General features: G+C 34.9%; 1 protein-coding gene across 3 annotated transcripts in view; it reads right to left on the bottom strand.

Moving 5' to 3' along the window:
* Positions 1-1012: 1012 nt before the first annotated feature.
* The window catches only part of NYAP2 (neuronal tyrosine-phosphorylated phosphoinositide-3-kinase adaptor 2), a 260678-nt gene continuing 240440 nt past the window's right edge, over positions 1013-21250 (bottom strand). For all 3 annotated transcript variants that reach the window (XM_025463249.3, XM_025463248.3, XM_025463247.3), the window contains one exon: positions 1013-6428. In XM_025463249.3, the coding sequence (XP_025319034.3) occupies positions 6201-6428 (228 nt within the window). In that variant the 3' untranslated portion in view covers positions 1013-6200. The remainder of the gene's footprint in view (positions 6429-21250) is intronic.

Raw genomic sequence — 21250 nt, 5'->3', positions numbered from 1 at the left:
ACAGATTTATAAAAATCCTCTCAAATGCAAATGGCCATAGGAAGAAGGTGGTTGTTTTATCGGTCACTCGCATCTTAGTGGTAACATAATTAGACTCTGAGATCACAAAGCTAGAAACAAACGAGTCTTACTGGTTGTTGGGAGAATAGAAGAGATGGTATAGATTATGGGGGTGCTTCTTGTCGTGAGCTGAGATGGATGAGCGTGTGCAGCATTGACGATGTGGAGTATGATTAATTATTTCTTGTTCAACCCAGAAGTAGAGTGCCCACAGAGCACTGAGTGGCTGGAGGAGGGGACTACATGGTAGGAATAAATTGGATTTCTTTTAAGAAATGAACATGAAAAGAATTTGAGGTATTATAAAATTATAACAAATTACACTGAAATTGGACATGTGGCTGAAGACGTAAGTGGTTGATGAAGTAGCCATTAGAAACTATTACAGGAAACTATATTAGCACAAATGCACTTTTTTTGTGAGCTTGCTGAGCTTCAGAAACCTTGTTTTATATATTTCGGGTCCTCCTTGATGTTTTAGTTATTGATACCCTAGTGACGTTGACCACCCTGACTTGCTCCCTATTTAAACTAGATCAGTTCCAGAGATATGATTGATTAAATGATCATAGCAAATACTCACACAGTAAACATTTTGTTTACATACACAGATCTAAGACGGTTGGATTTTTTTTTGTCTTTCTTCAATGCCTCCAGCATACTTGAGATACATGCTGAGTCATTTAATTGGGATTAGGTGCATATCGAAGAAAGAAAAGTGTCTTACTTAAGGGCTCATCTGTTTGAGGCAGAAGCCAAGTGGTGATTGAGAACAACTGGAGGTCACATAACTAAATCCAAGCGTCCAGGTCCTCACTATTCACTCACGCCGATCTTCTACATGCAACATCAGAGATAGCTTCTGAAGCTGAAAAATGTGTGTGCTTTTCTTTGAAGGATTCTTACGAATCTTGTTTCTTGGTGAATAAATACCAGCAATGACAAAGTCAACTAATTTAAACTATTGCTTTTATTATAATTACACGGGAGCACAAATAAATAAGCACAAAAGTATTGTAAAATATTGCCAATGCACTAAAGAAAACAAATTGTTTTCAAACAACATCTGGTTACTTCAGTAGTATCAAAGTACATTTATAATTACATGTTACCTAAAAAAATCAAGTACAAAAATTAAGAGAAATTAAAACATCAGTGTTTATATTATTATGTATATAGAAAGGGCTAACAACACGTGAATAGAGAAATCTGTTAGCTAATGCTTATTTGCACAATTTTTCAGGCACATACCTGACATTTTTAATGAGTTATGAAAAATGTAATATGACATTCAGATTCTTAGATACGGTAAACATGTTATGTTGGAATGGATGTTAAATGGTTTCTTTTAAAAACCCTGTCTTTTAAAAATGTAGTGCCATTATCCACTAAAAAAACATATTATTTTATATCATTTCTTCAATAGCTATTTGTTTTAATTGCTTGAAAAGAGCAAGAAAGTAAACGTACAATTGCTAAATACGTAAACACATTTTTAGTGCAAGATAACAAGACCTGTGACTTTACTGTGCTTTGTTTTTTATAATCACAGTGCACTTTACACCAATTGCTACACTATAAATGTTAACTCAAGGAGTTCCAAACAAAAGTAGTGCATACTAAACATTTTCATATATATTATATACAGTATGTATACTGTATGTGGGTGTATACACGTGTAAATGTAGATGCTTTTAGGGTGGGCAAACCCAGTCATATTTGGGAACAACTGAACACTTGAAAAAGATCTTCATGTATTTTTGGTTGAGATAAATCCAACAATACTTCTGTAAAGGTGTTTCCCCTTAAATTTGAAACTTTGTGATATTTAAAGGGAAATGTAATCAGACTTTTTTTTTTCAGATTACACACATTTTGCTACAATGTAATTGACCCAAATATCAAAGGGTTTTAAATCAATCCAAACAACAAGCCACAATGTTCAAGTCCAACATGGCAAACGTGTTATCCTTTTACTGAGTTACATAGACAGCAGTACATATCCTATGTGTACATATAGAATCTTATACATAAACATATTTTATACTTAGACATTAACTTTAATATGTTTTAGTATTTTATTTTGACTGTACACTTGACCTGAAAAAAAAGAGAGAATACCATATATAAACACAGAAGAGATGTCAAACACGTGACATTGTATATCTTCTTAGAAATAATTGGCTTTGTTTTGACATTTCAATGATTGCATAACTAAGCTCCTTGAAGGCAGGGACCATATCTTTTTGAGTATTCAATTCCAATGCTTCACAAAATTTTTAAAAATAACTAATAGATAAGTTTCTCAACAATGAACTGTTAATCATAAATTAATAAATTGTCCACATTCTACAATTAGCGATCTATTTTCTCACTGAGGGAAGATGTAGTGAGTTAATCTTAAATATTAGAGGTGCCGTTTTTCTTTAGTTCCATTTAAATTTGGGGCACAATGAATTATGAATTGTTATTCTATTATACTTCTATTCCTTTGAAAGGGTAAACTTTCTCATCTCTGATTATCTACTGCTTATATCACAGGTATTTTTTTTTTTAATTTCAAAGGTAGCCATAATAAATTTACAAGCTCTTTTCTATTTTAGGGAAGCAACTCACTTTAACATATAAAGGATATTAAAATTGTATTGTTAATGTGCACTCTTTTGATGTCTTAATTAAAACACTAACCCAAAAGGGTTGTTTAGCTTTATTGACTTGATTCCTAAACTTGCTCAAAGAGTCAAATCAAATTATATGTGAGGACGAGGCCTAAGCCAGAGTGTAGTAAGAAAAATGTTTCTCTATTCTCTAGAAGCATTCAAGGAAATGATTTGGAACCTCCATGTCTGAAGTCCCATTGTCACTATTTTGAAATGGGAAGTTGTGTCTCATTGTATCCAGACAATTTCCGGATATTGGAATGTCTATAGTCTTTAAAACTACAAATGTGAACCTCTTAATGTTTTGTTTTGCTTCACTTTCCCAAATATTTTGTATGGGTGGACAATAACCTTCACTTACACAAATCGATCACTCACTCCAAACTTGCTTCCACAGCATGAATATGGGGAAAGAGAGCAACGTTCACATGAAGAACTACCGTGACAGCTCACAAGACTGGCTTCTGGCATTGAACAGAATTGCAGGATCTCCCTTCCATCGATTCTAAAGAAATTTGTCTCTTGTGTGCTAAGAAGTTTTTCCCATATGAAAGCATCTTACTGACAGCCAATAAAATTCTATTTCTGTAGAATTTGTTGTGAAAAGACCATTTCTCACAGGCATGTGCTCTTCCCACCCGATAACCATGCCATGATACCATTTGTTCTTTGGCACTACTAAAAAATATGAGCTTTATCTTTCCATAGTGTTCTGGCTGTCAAAGGAACGTCTTATCATCCAACTAAACTCATAGATTGAAGTGTCCTGATTGACTGCCACCAGAGAATAAGCCGATTTTTCTCTGTATCCTAATGACCTCTTTTTCTCCATATAAAGAAACACAATGCAAAGAGAAAGTGAATTATAGAATGGCTGTCACCATGTGGGCGAAGCCTCAATGGACAGTGGTTTAGGCACCGAATAAAAGTTATTGAGTAATATTAGGGAAGCCACTTTTCCGGATCTTTCAATTACCTCTCATTGAAAGGAAGATTTGGAGAAATTAAACAGAAATGGTTGCCTAAGGTCAGATTTTCAAACAAGCTGCCTTCTCAGAAAATAATTTCCTTGGAAAAAAAAAAAGAGAGTGCATGAAACCTGGCAACAACATGAGTTTGGCAGACCAAATGGGAATGACTGAATCCAACACAAATCATTTCAGTACCTCTGTTTCCTTCTTGACAAGTGGCCAGCATTAAAAAATATCTTCTGCCTTATTCAGAGAGATATGGGAAAAGATTGGCATCTGAAAAACACACTTGGATATGTGACCTAAATATAAATCTCAAAGGAATTATCCAATCATTACCATACTGAGCTTGAAAATACATGTACATACACCAAGATCATTCTCAAGGTGCTGAGAATTCATGTCTCACACCTGATTAGACTGGCTCGAGTATAGGTGGTCATAATAAGTTAAAACAGGCTACTATCCTGGGTCCTATGCACATTTTATTTCCATTCTGATTCTATCTTATCACATTTTCATCACTCTTAGATTGGTACTCCATTGATTGTTGGGATTGAAACATAATCTCTAGTAAAACATGGCAGTAGGATTTATTCAAGCTACTTAAGATCTCTCCATGATTCCCTGTACTTGTGATCCTGCTTCTTCTTCTTCTTCTTTTTTTTTTTTTTTTACCACCTCAGTTATATAAGCAGAACCTAAAACCTCAGTAAGCATTTTATGTATACAGTTCTCCTGCTGGGTACTCATTCACACAAAAACAACAGATACACATGCTCCCACTTACCCTTTTTCCTTATTCTTTCAGAATTCTAATTGGACATCAAAATATACATTGATTATAAAAGATTAAAAAATTATTTTATAACATTTCAAAGGCTTGAAAGGAACTATTACTGATAAAGCATCACTAGGTTTTTAGCAATATAGATTACAAAAATCCCCTCACTCCTGTTATATTTGGTTTTATTGAGCAGCACTGTGCTATTGCTGTCAAAACCCTTAGAAGAAAAGCCACTATGACAATGACTTCAAACACATACCTTTTCTCTCAGAAATATAATACTAAATTGATTGTTAAAGAAGAAATCACATACTGTCAATTTTAGGAAGCATAAATAGTAATTTAAATATACAAAATATATGAGATAGTTTCCTTTTTATCCATCCGTGGCAATATTTATATGCAACTAACAAGTTATTCTTAAAAGATATATAGAATTTGTTTAACTTAAACTTTACCACCACATAAAATCGAATCCACCCCATCCATCCCCTGTCCCCTGCATTTCCTGTTTCTTCCTTGAAACAAAATAAAATAAACAAGTGGTCATAATTCTTTGGTCATGGTGTCATAATCAGCAAGAACGGATGTGATGGTCATGCACAGAAGATTACGACCCAAAAATGTGGTAATAACTAGTTTGAAAAACTTAAGAAATACTAATTCATTAATGGACCTAAATTTTGAGAAAAAAATTGGCGTTTAGTGTGCTAAAATATGTAAACGTATCTGTCTGAATGTTTATTTCTCATTTTCTAGGGGAAACAAACATACACATGAAAAGTTACTTAAACGCAGTGATGGCAGCGGCTATAAAGCCACTGGTCCCACTTTCTTGAAAGCAGTCGTGCTCTTTAGCTTTTGATTCCTTGTTCCTTCCATTGTCACAGTGAACCCTGGTCTCCTCCAATCAGATCCATGATGCAAGGACACAAGTCCTGAAAGTCATTTCTGAAGGAATTGTTTTCTGCTGGGATATCCAAATATATCCTAAAAACTTTCTCTGGAGTCTGACTAACCATTGCTTAGTATAAACAAGACAATATTGAAGAGAAATTCTTATAAAGCCAATGTAGCAAAAATATTGGCATTGATGTAATGTGGACGTCCAAATTATGCATCACATTTGCATTCATTTCCCATCAAACCCTTAAAAACCTACAAAGCAACAGATGTTCTTAACGAATATGATACTTGACTTCTACATTACTAGCACCAGATCATATATTATGTGATCGAACATGATTTATAGCTGTGAGCTCTCATACAGAAGCCAAATGTGGACAGAAAAAAAAAAATAACATCTTGAATGCAAAAATCAATAATAAAAGGCATCAAGGGATTACATATAAAAGAGATAACAAACCAGTTAATACCGAAATTATATCATATAGTAAAACTCTTGATATTTCTGTAATTTATATACGTTTCATGTGTATTATTTTAGGTGTCACCCATAAACTAGTAAAATATTTACATCTTAATATCTTTTGGATTCAAAATAATCCGGGATAAATCAGTGTCTTAATTGCAAGGATACAATTAATATACATTTTTATCTTGAACTTGCCATGAGTAGGCACAGCTTCCCATGGGTTTTCCAAGGGAAGCACTGGCATTCCATTCCGACAGAGAAGATATGTAACAGGTACTTATCGCATGACTGAGCCGACCTCCCTCTTCATGTAAAGTGATGCGGAGCTCACGCCATCCTGTGCACAGTCATATGGCAGTGTCCCAGAACACCGTTTGCTGCTTAGAATAGGGTGGAGGGCTGTACTTCTTCGCCCCTGCATTCTTCTTCCAGCTGGGCAGGATAGGCATGCTATCCTGTTTGCAAAGTCCCTTTTCCGTTTTCTGTCTAGCTTTTATTTCCTTGCACAAGCAACGCTTTTTCTCAATCATCTCAAGCATTGTATGGTCTCCATGAAACCACTGCATGCATGCCACCTAGCAAAAAAGAAAGAGTGAATACAGAAGCAAAAGAATGTAATGAAAGCATTTTTTTTGCACTGTGCTAGTAGTTGTTTCAAAAAAAAATGTCAGCTGTTCCTATATCTTTGTAACTTTCATAAAGCGAAAAAGTATGGGAACTATAAATAAATTTTGTACTTCACTAAACTTTGTGATCTAACTCAACACTTATTTGGGCAAGAATGCTTTTCTAATATGTTTTAGGAGTTCACAAAATAGAGATAATCCTTTCTTATTTTTAAGCAATTTGCCTAGTCTTTACCTATTACCAATAGGTCAATTCCATTGTCTCATAAGTCTCAATGTGTTGAAGTTCAATTATTGGAACTTTTTTTTTTTTTTTTTAGTGAGATCTAATATGAACGTGATATGTTTTGAAAACTTTAAAAAGAACATTTTTATTCTTGAAATAAAACTTGGATTTGTTTATTCAAAAGCATTTGGAATTAACACTTTTAATTACCAAAATGGCTTCTACCAAAATGACTTTGTATGCACCTAATGCTTGCAATGTAAATGTTTAAATAATGTTTTGCAAAGAAATTTTTCCATATTTTTCGATGCTTCAGCCAATGTCTGAGTTAGAACCATTGGCCTGTGCTATCATACTGACCCAGGCCCAATTGGTTCCAGCACTTCAGAGAAACAGATTTATCAGGTCAATTATGTACCAGGAGAAGATTCAGAGCCGACAATATATTGACACACATACATATATTTCTAGACAGATGAACACTGCTCCCAGGTATATGTGGTCACGTCCCCTAACAACTGTTCTTTAGAACAGAACTACTGAGTTGAATCTGTCACACAAGGACAGCAATGTGATGGGGCCATGAATCCAGCATGGGGAAGCTTCCACTTTAATTGTCTGAGCAAATCTAATCTTGACTTTAAGGGTTAAAATAGCTCACCTGGAATCACTGAATTACATGTTACAATTTTAGTATAAAAATCAGAGCAAATACTTAACATAATGCTTACTCTATACCAGATCCCATTCTAAGTACTTTGCATGGTTTCATTTATTCACTCCTCACAATGATGCTTCTTTAAAATATTTATTAACCCATAATTATGTAAAATGAGGTTTAGAGAGTTGTAGTAACTTGCTTAAGCTTACCGAGCCAGCAAATGGCAGAGTCGGGATTGGATCCCAAGAATTCATTTCTAACACTGTCCTTTTAACAACTACATTATACTGACTTTCAGTGTGTATTTAGAAGTGGAAAGGATTGAGAAGATGAATTACTACAATACCCTCAATATAGGATGAGGAAGCTAAAACTTCAAGAAATTACATATGTTGCCCCAAGCCAGGCAGGTAAGTTTCTGGCATGAACAAGGCAAAAATGAATTCTCATGATTCCTAATCCTTTAGGGAGTGGGTAGGGTCTAGAGGTAGAAGACAAGAATTCAAAGCCTGGATGTGTCACAAATCTCGCAGTCACTGCATTTCTTAGTTTCTTTATCTGAATAACCAAACTGGTAATATCTCAATTTTAAAAGTTGATGCAAGGATTAAACTGGATAATGAAGGTGAGGTCATTTTTTAAAACACTAAACCATTGCCCAATTATCATTAGTGTAATACAAATACCTAGGAGTTTTGCATGTCTGCCTCTGTCACACATGTGCAAAGAGCTCTTTATGTTACATTAAATCCTCCCAGCCACTCTGAAAGCTTGGATTTATCTTCACAGTACAAATGTGAAAGCAGAGTCTCAGAAAGTTCAAGAAACTAGATCAAGGTCACAGCTTACTACATGTGATACAGACCTCTATCAAACTTAGATCTGTATGATTCCACAGTGAATGTTGTTTCTACAATGTCTCCTGATTATAAGCTAGAAATTATAATGATAGTTATAGCTGTAGGTACTACCATTTCTAGGAATTACTCAAAAAATATGAATACATTTATAGCTTTATGAGGGAATAAATAGTGCGTATCAAATAAATCCAAATCAGTGGCATGGACTTGGAGTCCAGAAGATGGGACTCTTAGATAAATATCTCTTGTATGTGCCTAATTTGATAGAAAGTTCCTTGAAAAAAATGAACTGCTTTATGGCCATGGGTGTTTGCTTTTTAAATGAAAGCCTAGATGTTTGTTAAATTATTCCAGCGAATAGGTTTTTGTCCCAATATAACACTGCCAAAGTGGCTCGGAAATTTTTCAAAAGATTTCTTATAATCCATGCAATAAAAATACAGTAAGTCTATTTTGGTGGAAATACAAGCAAAATTTATTGAGTGACTATAAACTCTTAAAGTGGAATTTATAACACAGAATTCTCGGAGGGTAGGCCCCAAATTTTATCCATCAGCAGCCCCAGCATGCAGAACAGAATCATTAAGTTCTTGATAAAAGTTTTATGAATGAATAGAAGCCACCATCATTGAACAGTTTTTGTTAATTTTAGAAAGCTCACCAAATAATTTTCTTCTTAAGTAAAATCTCACTGGATTTTACACATTCCAACAAAATTGCAAAACCTCCAATCTTCTTTCAGATAAGATATTTACAGCATCACTTTGATATTTGCATTGTATTTACTTTTCCACACAAACCGTAAATCATTTATTACTTAATTTTCTTTAAGAGTGTGATCAGTACATGTCACTGCAAAATAATAATTCTCCTAGATTGCTCTAACAACAGTATCTCCAATATATTTCATAGTAGTCATTACATTTCATGTATGTATAACTGTATTACATTGTCCATAAGTATATGTTTTCTGTCAACTAGAAGTTTGTACTATATGAGTGTGTTAAGAATAATCCCTTCTTTAAAAACATATAAAAAATAAAAGTCTAAGAATAAAGAATTATAAAGTATGATTTCCATATTCTTTACATTTTTATTTTAAAATAGATAAACGTCCATTTGATTGATATAATAGTTTAAAATATTCATAGAAGAAAATCAACCCCTTTTTCAGACTGACTCCATAATATTAATCAATTTTCTTTTGGTTGTCAATACAAATTTTGTGAGAAAGCATTGGTCAATACATGAAGGAAGGCTAGATATTCTAAGAGAGTTTAAATACAGGTTATTAGGAAATAACCAATATTTTAAATTTCAATATTTTAATAAATCTGTTGAAGAGTGCTATGGAATCATCTCATGTGAAGCTGTTATTGAACATTTTTTTCTCTCTTAAGGCACCCAAGAAAGTTATTACTATATTAATATGAGATAAATGCTTGCTGAATGTGATTCACTTGAGGGAAGACAAATCTACTTCCCACGTTTACTTTTATAGAGCTTCTGTTTTTCAATATTTCTTTCTGGAGGGTGCATGCTCTTTTTAATTCCCAGAATTATTTTTTTAATATTTTATTTATTTATTAATGAGAGACACACACACAGAGAGGCAGAGACACAGGCAGAGGGAGAAGCAGGCTCCATGCAGGGAGACCTACATGGGACTTGATCCCAGGACTCTGAGATCACACCCTGGGCGGAAGGCAGGCACTAAACCGCTGAACCACCCGGGCTGCCCTAATTCACAGAATGAAACTCCAATATTACCACTATGGCCATTTATGTGGCAAAATGTTTCCCTCTAAAACAAGTCTAAAAATTACATTTCATTCTGACAGTAAGATGCTTCAATTTGTTTGTCTGTACATAACAAATAGGATGGTAAGTAATTGATGCAGTGTGTTAAAAATACTACCCATGAAATATTTCATGACTTTGCTGTGTTTTTGTTTTATCACCAAATTCTTCTAAGTTTTTTAAAATGTAGCTATAAAATTCCATTTCACTTCCTAGAGTCAAAGGAACTCCTGGATCTGATTTACAGTAAGCATGCATTGGGAGACAATTGCTCAATTGATATGAATACAGTTACCTGTCTCGGACAAGCTTTTCATATTAACATGATTCAACAGAGGTAATATTCTTGGCTGAAAAGCTGATGGAGATAAAATCAAGAGAAGCTCTTCCTCAAGGAGGTGAAACGTAAGTCCCCATCCCTTATGTTCCAGTTACACACAGTGACTTCTTTCCAGAGAGTTCAGTATGGAAGAGTGGAGTGGGGGACTTCACAGTGGAGAGCCCCCCAGACACTACAGACACCACACCAAGTGATTGATGGTGCTAAGTGATGTCCATAGCACGGACCCTTGATATGAGGTGATGAGAAAGGCCTCTGTGTTCCTCCTCCCCAAAACCCATAATCCCAAACTAATCGTGAGAAAAACACCGAGCAAACCCAAATTGAGAAATATTCTACCAATATCAGTCCAGAAATCCTCAAAACGGTCAAAATCATCCAAAATAAGGAAAGTATGAGAAATTATCATAGTCTAGAGAAGGTACATGAGATATGACAACTGAAATGGACTAATCTGGTATTGTGGAAGGGATCCTGAAGCAGATAGAAAAGAACTAAGAAAATCTAGACAATGAATGAGCTTTAAACATACTGTTTCAACATTGACTCATTCATTTTGATAAATGCACCATAGCAATGTAAGATATTAACAAAGGGGGAAATTTGGTGTGGGTTAAACAGGAACCTTCTGCACATTCTTTGCAGCTTCTCTGTAAATTTACACCTGTTCTAAAGTTCAAAAGATATATTTTGAAGATATATACTTGAAGAGACCACATTCTTTCCAAATCCTAGTTGTGACTTATCTTTCACTCTTTAGATGGAAGCAACATCTAAATGATATAATGAAGAGTTCACAGCCTTGACTGGGATCCTCATTGTTGCATGACATTGAAAAGTCATGTATGCCTGTGAACTTGTATGCACTTCCTCTACACTTGATATATATACACACACACACATACACACACACATATATATACACACACATATATATAAAACTCATATACATATATATTTATATATTAATATACACTTTATATGTATTTTATGTATACATTATGTGTATTGCTACATGTGTCATAATCCACATGACTGTAGGAGGCAGTGAACTAAATAAAACTGGCAATTGGATTGGGAAAATGAAGTACCAGAGACTCCTAATGATCGTAATTACTAATCCTTCAATACATGAAGACTAACATAAATGTCAAGGAGCCTTTAATTTACGTCAATCATTACTTTCTCTAAGAAATAACTAAATACTTCCTGATATTGAGTATATTTCACCCAAAGAACAAAGGAATGATAATATTGCTCAATAATACATCTCCATACTATTTATTTAAAATATTCAGCTGCCAAAATATGTAAACCATAAAGAGATAAAAATATTCTAACCTAAGCGTTTCAACACTAACGTTTCACCAGTAAAAATGATGCCAGAATAAAATTGATAGAAGCAGGCATAACTCTATTGATTTGATTTTTGTGCCTCGTGAGTTAGTGTGTAAAAAGAAAAAAAAAAAAATTACCAAAGACTTAGGGAGGCAAAGCAATGTCAGGCAAGTGCCTTGTTGGCCTCAAAATTAAATTTAACTCTTGTGAATAAAATTTAATTTCTTAAACAATAGACCTAGCACCAATACTAATTTTCAGTTACTCCCAGGGTGGGGGTGGGGAATGTTCCATGCTCTTCTCTCTGTGTTTTCTCCAGCCACATAAGAGAAATCATTTCCAACACAGGGAATATAAGATTTAACCTGGCTGAGAAAGAAGTCAGAGTCACCAAATTTCTTTGAATTTTCTCTTTGCGCTGCAGAAAATTTCTCTGGGAGAGCATGGATAGCCTTAGTGGGGCAACAAGGAAGAACAAGCATGAAGGCTGGCTGGTGAGATTTGAGAAAGGAAAGCTAATTCTTCAGGAATTATGGGGCATAGTGAGTCCCCTGCATCTGTGCAGTCCCTGTCCTTAGGTACCATGAAGTTAGCCAGAGGTGTTAATGAAACTAATATTGAAACTGTTCTTCCTCTCCCATGTAGTGGGGAAAGAGATTGATATTTTGGTAACAAAACTTACATAAAAAATAAACATGTAAGTAAGGAGGTATATCTTCAGAATAATGGACAGAGGTTGGCAAAATGCAACCCATTTCCCAAATACAGCCTACTTCCTTGTTTTTGTACAGCCCATGAGCAATAATTTCCATTTTACCATTTTTAAGTAGTTGGAAAAAAAAACAAAAGAATATTTTGTGACACCTGAAAATTATATGAAATTCAAACATCAGTGTGTACAACGTTTTAACTGGCACACAGACATGCCCGTTTGTGGAGGTATTGTCTATGGCAGCTTTCATGTTATAAAGTAGAGTTACATAGTTGATGACAGAGACCACATATTCCACAAAGTCTAAAATATTTACTGTCTTCCCCCTTACAGAAAAATTTTGCTAACCTGCTAAGTGGCCAATTAGCCCTTGAAATATGTATATTTTAGAATTGTCTAATGGAAGACCAAAAAAGATAATGTTAATATTGATGGTATAAAAAGGGCTATAAAACAAGTCAAGAGCATTGATTCATAAGTGCTCACAACATTTTTCATATCAAGTTTGGCTCATTAAATTTGAAGTCAGCTCTGACAATTAGTTTAAAGAAATTATTTGAGTATTTCAGCTACACATTTTACAATTCCATCATTAAAAGAAAAAAAAAACAATGCTGGAATTAAATAAAGTGGATTATCTGGTTTAAATTCTCTAGGTAAGGGATCCCTGGGTGGCTCTGCAGTTTAGCGCCTGCCTTTGGCCAAGGGCGTGATCCTGGAGACCCGGAATCGAGTTCCGCATTAGGCTCCCTGAATGTAGCCTGCTTCTCCCTCTGCCTGTGTCTCTGCCTCTCTCTCCCTCTCTCTCTCTCTCTCTATCTATATTTCATGAATAAATAAATAAAATCTTTAAAATAAAATAAAATAAATAATAAAATAAAATAAAATAAATAATAAAATAAAATAAATAAAATAAAATAAATAAAATAAAATAAAATAAAATAAAATAAAATAAAATAAAATAAATTCTCTAGGTAAGAGACTTAATATAAGGTCAGCCCACTGTTTTAATAACCCTGAAGCAGTCATTTGCTTGTGTTATTGCAGGGATTCGACTTCAATATAAAAACAGTTTTGAGAACTTAAAAAAATAATTCTAGTGAATTATATTTCTTTTCTTCTTTTCTAAATATGTTTTGGGAAGGTTTCAGCTTTACATAGTATAGGCAACAACACAGGTCCTCAATAAACCTTCTGCAAGTGACATAAATTAGAGATGGAAGGGTTATAATTACCTTTGCTTATTAGCAAATTCACTAATAAAGTTGATTTATTATTTATCAATAACAAGTGATCAAATCTATGTTACTTGATTCTTAAAAAAAAACAACCTCTAAACTGTCTTTTTCTCTCTTTTTTAAAAGATTATTTATTTATTTATTTATTTATTTATTTATTTATTTGAGAGAAAGAGAGAATGTATGTGATCTAGGAGAGGAGTAGGGGGAGAGGGATGAGCAGACTCCCTGCTGAGTAAGGAGCCTGAAGTGGAGATTGATCCTGTGAGCCTGGGATCAGGACCTAAGCCAAAATCAAGAGTTGGTCACTTAATGAACTAAGCCACCCAGGTGCCCCCCTATCTTTTTATTTGAACGAGTAACTTTTGCTCCATGTATCTGTTATAAAATAGATGATATTTTGAAAGCATACAGAGGTGACCAAACATCATAGTATTTTCTATGTTCAATGTTTATAAAAAGGTACGTACAGTCAAATAATTCATATGGCATTATAATTACTTATAAATACCATTTAGTCAACTTTGGAGAGTATAAATTCAAAGTCAGGAAAATAATTCTACACGAATTGATTTTCCCCCTTTTTTTTATGAAGGCCAAAGTGAAGCTATTTGAACAGATAGTACAAGTGTGCAACACACACACACACACAAAAGGATGCAGTACAAAACAACAACAACAACAGCAAAAACAGGTGAAATAAGCGTACAATACAAAAAACAGATATGCAATATCAAAAAACCAGGGGATTTTCAAGTCTCATGGGCCTGCATTTGATCCCAAGCCTTTCCATCTCACTTTGGTGGTATTGCCCAAGTGTTTTGTTTTTGTTTTTTGTTGTTGTTGTTTTTTTTTGTCCAAGTTTTATCTTGTTTTCTTGCCTGACATATTATGGGAATTAAATATTCCTAATGTTAGATTTTGAGGATATTATTTGAAACAATAGCCTCTTTAGTATATCTCTAGCTTTTCTAATACTTTTTTCCCTGTATTTTTTTCCATCTTTAATTCTGATCTATCGATTGAGTGCTTTTTAAATTATTCCCTTGAACTCCTCTCTCATTTATCAACAATGTTGACTCAGAACCTATGCTTTATGAAAGAATTATTAGACAAGTTTACACCTGAGGCATGTCCTGGAAGTGCATATTTTGCTTCACATGCCTGAATTTAGCTTTAAGATATAGATACACTGATAAAATGAGAGCCACATCTTGATTCAGAACTGCTTTTGAATGCAACATTATGGGCATACATTAACCCCACCTTCTTTTTTTTAGATCTAAAGATCTCTTTTCATGTATAATCTCATTAGGCATATGAGAAACATCACATGTTGGTGTTTCAAGCCATATAAGCTGTTTGCTTTTATATATTTGTGCTTGGTTACATGATCGATTATGTAAAACCCACTAATCAAAAAGATTTTAAAAATTGTAAGTTAATAGGCCTCACAATTGCATGGCTCTAAAGACAAATAGAACTTTAAGTTCATATAGATTGCTCATCTTCTCTGTCTGCAAAATGAGGACAACAACTAACTCTTCGGTTTTAAAGGAACGCCTTTAATCAAGACCAAGTTACAGGTCATATCCAAGGACAGAGGTGATTTTAAGTACCGTGCTGCACAGTGACAAGTGTAACTGATCCCAAGCTCCTCTAATAAACACACTGTGCATCTTTCTCAAAAAATAACAAGCCTATTTTTGTGTGTGTTTGACTTCCTATTTTCTTAAGAGACAGTGTAAGACAGATGAAATGGATAATATGACCTGGTTTTACCACTTATTTGTTGTGAGCTGTGGGGCAAGTCACTTAGCCTTCCTGTGAGGGTTTGTTTCTCTACCTGTGAAATGAAATAATAAGACCTCAAGTTTGTTGAGATGAACACAGGTGATAACTTAGCCTCTATTACAAAGTGGACACAAAAATAGAAGGTCCTGGAGTGTCTGGGTGGCAGAGTCAGTTAAGTGTCCGACTCTTGATTCCAGCTCAGGTCATGATTTCAGGCTTCTGGGATCTAGCCCACATTGGGCTGTGCACTCAGCAGGGGGCCTGCTTCTCTGCTCCCTCTCTCTGTCCCTCCACTCTATTTCACACTCCCTCTCTCAAATAAATATAGGGGTGCCTGGGTGCCTTAGTCAGTTAAGCACCTGCCTTGGGCTCAGATCATGATCCCAGGGTCCTGGGATGGAGCCCAGCCTCCAGCTCCCTGCCCAGGGGGGAATCTGCTTCTCCCTCTCCCTCTGTGCTTGCTGTCTCTCTCATGAACACACACACTGTCTCTCTCTCTCTCAAATAAATAAATCTTTAAAAAATAAAAAATATATACATAAGCTCCTCAACCCCAGCAAAATGTGAGTTCTTTGAAGACAGGAGGTCTGCTGTTAATCCTCATATCCTTAGCCGCCAGCACAATGGAAGTATGTAATAAGGGCTCACGCAAAGGATGAATGAACAAATAGATAACTAGAAGGGTAAAGTGCTTTCAGGAAAGGACTTTTGACATTTTTGACTTAATGTTATTATTCCACTTTGGTGCAGTTGAATTCAGCAATATCTCAAATGTACAAGGTTAAAAAAAATATTTCCTACAATTTTTAAATCTCAGAAGGCATTGAACCTAAACTCAGCCCCCGATTCCATGTGAGCCATGCCCTGGATGTTTACAGTTGAGAGCATCTCTTTCAGACTCTGGGGTCTTTGAATCCTTGGGGTCTCAAGTATTCATATCCTTTGAACTATGAGGTCTCAGAATCCTTGGGCCTTTGGCTCAGGTTAAGTGACACATCCATGCTCCTTAAACCTTAATATGAACTCAGCATCCCTTGCGAGCTTGTTAAAATGCACATTCTTAGTCCCCATCCCTAGAGATTTTGACTCTAGATTCTGGGTAAAGTGGGTCTTAGGCAACTGCATCCAAACGGTCCAAAAAGCATTTAATTCTACTTCAGAAATGCTTCTCAAATGACATTTCCAGTGTCATTTTCTTGGTTTAGTTCCTGGACTATTGAGACTGCCTCTAACATTGCACATCTGGGTCACTTGTAATCCAGTAGCCACACTGGCCAAGTGCCTGCTGTGAAGCCCCCATAAAATCATATTTCTCAATGGCTCCCCATTTCCTGCAGTAAAACCCTGATGCTCCAGATCCATTACAGTGAGCTTCAACGTTGTCTTTACTGGCTAATTATTTCACCCTACTCTTTACTTCATATTCCAATCATACCAGGTTATTATAACTCACCCAACACCACAGGCATATTATTTGCATCCATTCTTTAAATCAAGCTATTTTCCTATTCTGGAGCCCTCTTCCACCCTGAAGCCTTGTCTTTCATGTGAAATCCCACTTATGCTTTTAAAGTCCAGCTAAATACAGCAAGAATCCATTCTGAAATCCTCTATGAACTCTGATAGCCATTCTTATTTATTGCTGGCATAGCATTCCTCCCCTGCTTCCCTTCCTTCCTCCCTTCCTAAAGCCAGTAGATCTCTTACACCATGCTATGAATATTGTAGTGATTATGAGTTTTGCACAAGATTCTGAAACTCTTGAAACAGAAATCCTGTTTATAATATTTTTTGTAGCCCTGGAGTCCTAAGCCAGTACCCTCAAAGAAGTCTTAGAATGTCTTAAGCTAAAGTTTCTTTAAAATACAATTTCAGGGACACCTGCATGGCTCAGTAGTTGAGTGTCTACCTTCGGCTCAGGGCATGATCCCAGGGTCCTGGGATCGAGTCCTGCATCAGGCTCCACAGAGGGAGCCTGCTTCTCCCTCTGCCTATGTCTCTGCCTCTCTCTCTCGGTGTCTCTCATGAATAAATAGATAAAAAAACTTAAAAACATAAAATAAAATACAGTTTCAAAGTGACTAGTCTGAGCAGATTTTCTCACTTCCTTTTTCAGATTATAAAAATAGTTTATGCCTATATTACAAAATATGGATTATAATAATGTAATAAGCAAAAATCAACTGTGATACCATCACACAAAAAGTTAAGTATATTTCTTTACATATAATCACATATACATAATTATAATTTATGTATATATGTAATCATTATGTGTGTACAAATTACTTTTAACTTATGATCATACTATATAAAATTTTATATCCTTGCATTTCCTTATTATTATAGTCAGTCTTAGATACTTTTTTCAAGATGTGAAAGTAAAAACAAGTCATACATTATGAATACCTTTATCTTGCCATCATATAATTACTCATATTTGATTGGGTTTCATTTTTTAAATGCTGTAAGTAATATTTCAACACTTTATGAATTTTTTCTTTGGAAATCCACTCAAACAGTAACTCCTAAGTCAAAGGGTCAGAACAGTTTAAGGCATTTGATGTAAATACAGCTTATTTGCCTTCTGGAAAAGTTAAACCGTTCTCCATTTCCATAAACAGTGTGGGATTCCTATCATGTTAGCACTAGTTGTGTCTAGTGCTAACAGACACAAATAAGGAGACAAACAAACAAAAAACCCTGTAAATGGTATGTGTCTAAAAGAATCCTTGGGAATCCCTGGGTGGCTCAGCCGTTTAGCACCTGCCTTCAGCCCAGGGCATGATCCTGGAGACCGGGGATCAAGTCCTACATCAAGCTCCCTATGTGGAGCCTGCTTCTCCCTCTGCCTGTGTCTCTGCCTCTCTCTCTCTCTCTCCCTCTCTCTCTCTGTATCTCTCATGAATAAATAAATAAAAATATTTTTAAAAAAATAAAAAATAAAAAATAAAAGAATCCTTGATTTCTACATTTACTTGTATTAACAGTAAGTTGAATGAACTTGATTGAATATTCCCTAAATGTTTAATAGAAGAGTTGATTCATAGCCTGAATTTATTCTTTATTTTTTCTCTAATGAGGTTGTAGTTTTACTTACTAATTTATACTTTATAAATACATTTGGGAGGCGCCTGGGGAGCTCAGTGGATTAAGCATCTGCCTTCAGCTCAGGTCATGATCTTGGGGTGCTGGGATGGAGCCCATGTAGGGCTCCTTGATCAGCAGGAAGCCTGCCTTTCCCTCTCCCTCTGCATCTCCTCCCCTGCTCCTGCTCCAGCTCTCTCTTTGTCAAATAAATACATAAAATCTTTAAAAAAAATAAATTTGGGGTACTCATATTTTATTTATCATAATAATTTCCTTTGTTTGACACTTTATAGTCATTCAGATGATGTTACAGACAGATTTTCCTCATCTTTACGTAGTCAAATCCATTGATTTTTTTTTTCAAAATGCCTCCACTTTTTATTCTCTAAAGTCCCTGCCTTTTAAATAATGGATAAATATGATTATTTATATTTTTCAAGGTTTATAGCTTGCAAACTCTTTAACTCATCTATGATTTCATTTGTTTGTACTTTTTCTTGTCACTGAAAATATGTTGCTGACGAAGGGAAAATATATTTAATACAGAAAATGAGACAAAAGATAAAACAATGAAAGGACACTTTTACTTTTTAATTCTTCATGAGGTAAGAATCTACTCTTCATTTCAAATGTTTCATCAACTGTTCAAGCACTTTTTGTTAATCATAAATGTTGAGTCACATTTCAAATTCTAGAAGTAATTCTGTATTATAATCTCATTTTATGAGGTAGTAGCTGGTGTGGAACACTCAACTTTTGAATTGTGTGTATCAGTTCTACCTTAATGAAAATAATATCTAAATGAAAAAAAATTGTCCTTCCCCTCTTCAAATTGCCCTGGTGCAACCATTATCTTCTTGAAACGTAAATCTATATGTATACTCACATACATGCCTAATCAGTCTTTTGAGAAGAAAAATGTATCATTTTCCAGCTTCATATGATGCATATTTTGGAGAAATGTAGTCTCCTAGGTTGCAATTTATTATAAGAGCCTTCTTAGGAAGTCTTGGGAAAAAATTTAACAACTATGTTTAAAAGAATCATTATATATCATTAAAAGAAAATAAAATCTGTTTTGAAGATTGTCTAGAAGTTATCACGAGCACATACACATGCACACATAGCACATACACATACATTTCATGTACATTTACGTAAGCATGTGTGTAGAAAAGTATGCATCATACATCTGTGATTAAATTATTGAAAAATTCTAGAGATCTCCTGGTTATCATGTTGTTTAAAAAATAATTATAAAAGTTTTGCTGAAGGAATATATGTGTCAATAATACTGCTGAAGAAATAAATGGTCTACAGCTATTAAACCCTCATTATCGAGATTACTAATGGATCTCAAGGAATGATCTCAAAACATTCTTGAATGCTTTTACAGAGGTTCTAAAATAAGTGAGCAAGTTATATTCACCTTTGATCAAGTGACTTTGGAGTGAAGGAATGTCACAGTCTAGGGAGCAATCATAACATCAATAATGTAATGAGCAGCAACTATGATTTACTGTGCATAAACCATGTTCCAGACACTCTGTGGGCACTTAGCATACATCAATTCCTTTAAAGCTTAATAATCCTATAAGCCTGTCTTATTGCTATTTTTTAAATGATAAATTGAGGCTTTAAGAGGTTAAGTAGTATCTATAGCACCATATTCCTAATAGAAGGCAGAACTAGAATTGGAATTCAAGACTTAAATATACAAAATGTTAAACTTTATGCCCTTCTCATTCCACCAGATTATCTTACAGTTAATTATGATTAATATGGCTTAAACTGGACACCACACACATAGTACACACACACACAGTTATTATGACTTCATATAATCAATGACATGGGAACATGTGCTGGATTAAATATAGTTGATAAAGCTTGTTACTGAAAGACGAAAAGATTTGAGGATTTATAAACTACCAGAACACTACTGGAGAGGTGAAACTGTGACTTTATTACTTGTAATATTTGGCATCACTGTCATCACCACCACCCTCTCATCATTGTTATTAAAATCATGCACACAATATCCCAAGTGTTCCCTTTTGGGGCCAGAGCATCACTCACCTGCTTCATCTCACCCTAGCCTTACAATAACCCTGTGATCACCATTTTCCAAATGAGAAAATCAAGTTCAGGAGAGGTTAAAGAGACAGATTCCATGCTGGGTATGGAAGGGAATTGATAATCAAGCAGAACACGATAATCTCCCTCCCTGGGTTGAACCCTCTGTCCATAATGCAGGTCTCTTGCATCTAACCCAAAGAATACACTCAGAAGGGCTCAGGATATTTTCATGTGATTGTCTTTCAACTTCAAAAGTAATTTTTCTCTGCTTTCTACTTTACCTCCTTGGCTTCCTTCTCAAAGACGCAATTACTAAGACGTTTAATGGATGGGGCGTCCCGATGATATGCATCCTACTGGTGATTAATGTGATCAATAACAAGAAGAAGTGATGGTTCCTTTCTTGCTATAGAAAAAATAGCTCTATCTTATCTCACTTCCAAACGGCTCACTCACTGGTAGTACTTTCACATAATTGTGTGCTGAGCATGTATTACCTGCTCTGGATACCACACCATGGAAGTCCCTTCCTCTGAGGGTATTTTTCTTGTTATTTCATGGATCACAACTGAAATTCATTTCAACAGACACCTTTTTCCTCACTTTGATGGTGGCAAACAATTTAGTAATCCT

Source organism: Canis lupus, chromosome 25, assembly GCF_003254725.2.
Source record: "Canis lupus dingo isolate Sandy chromosome 25, ASM325472v2, whole genome shotgun sequence".
In the NCBI taxonomy this organism is placed as follows: domain Eukaryota; kingdom Metazoa; phylum Chordata; class Mammalia; order Carnivora; family Canidae; genus Canis; species Canis lupus.
This window is presented reverse-complemented; position numbering and strand designations above follow the sequence as displayed.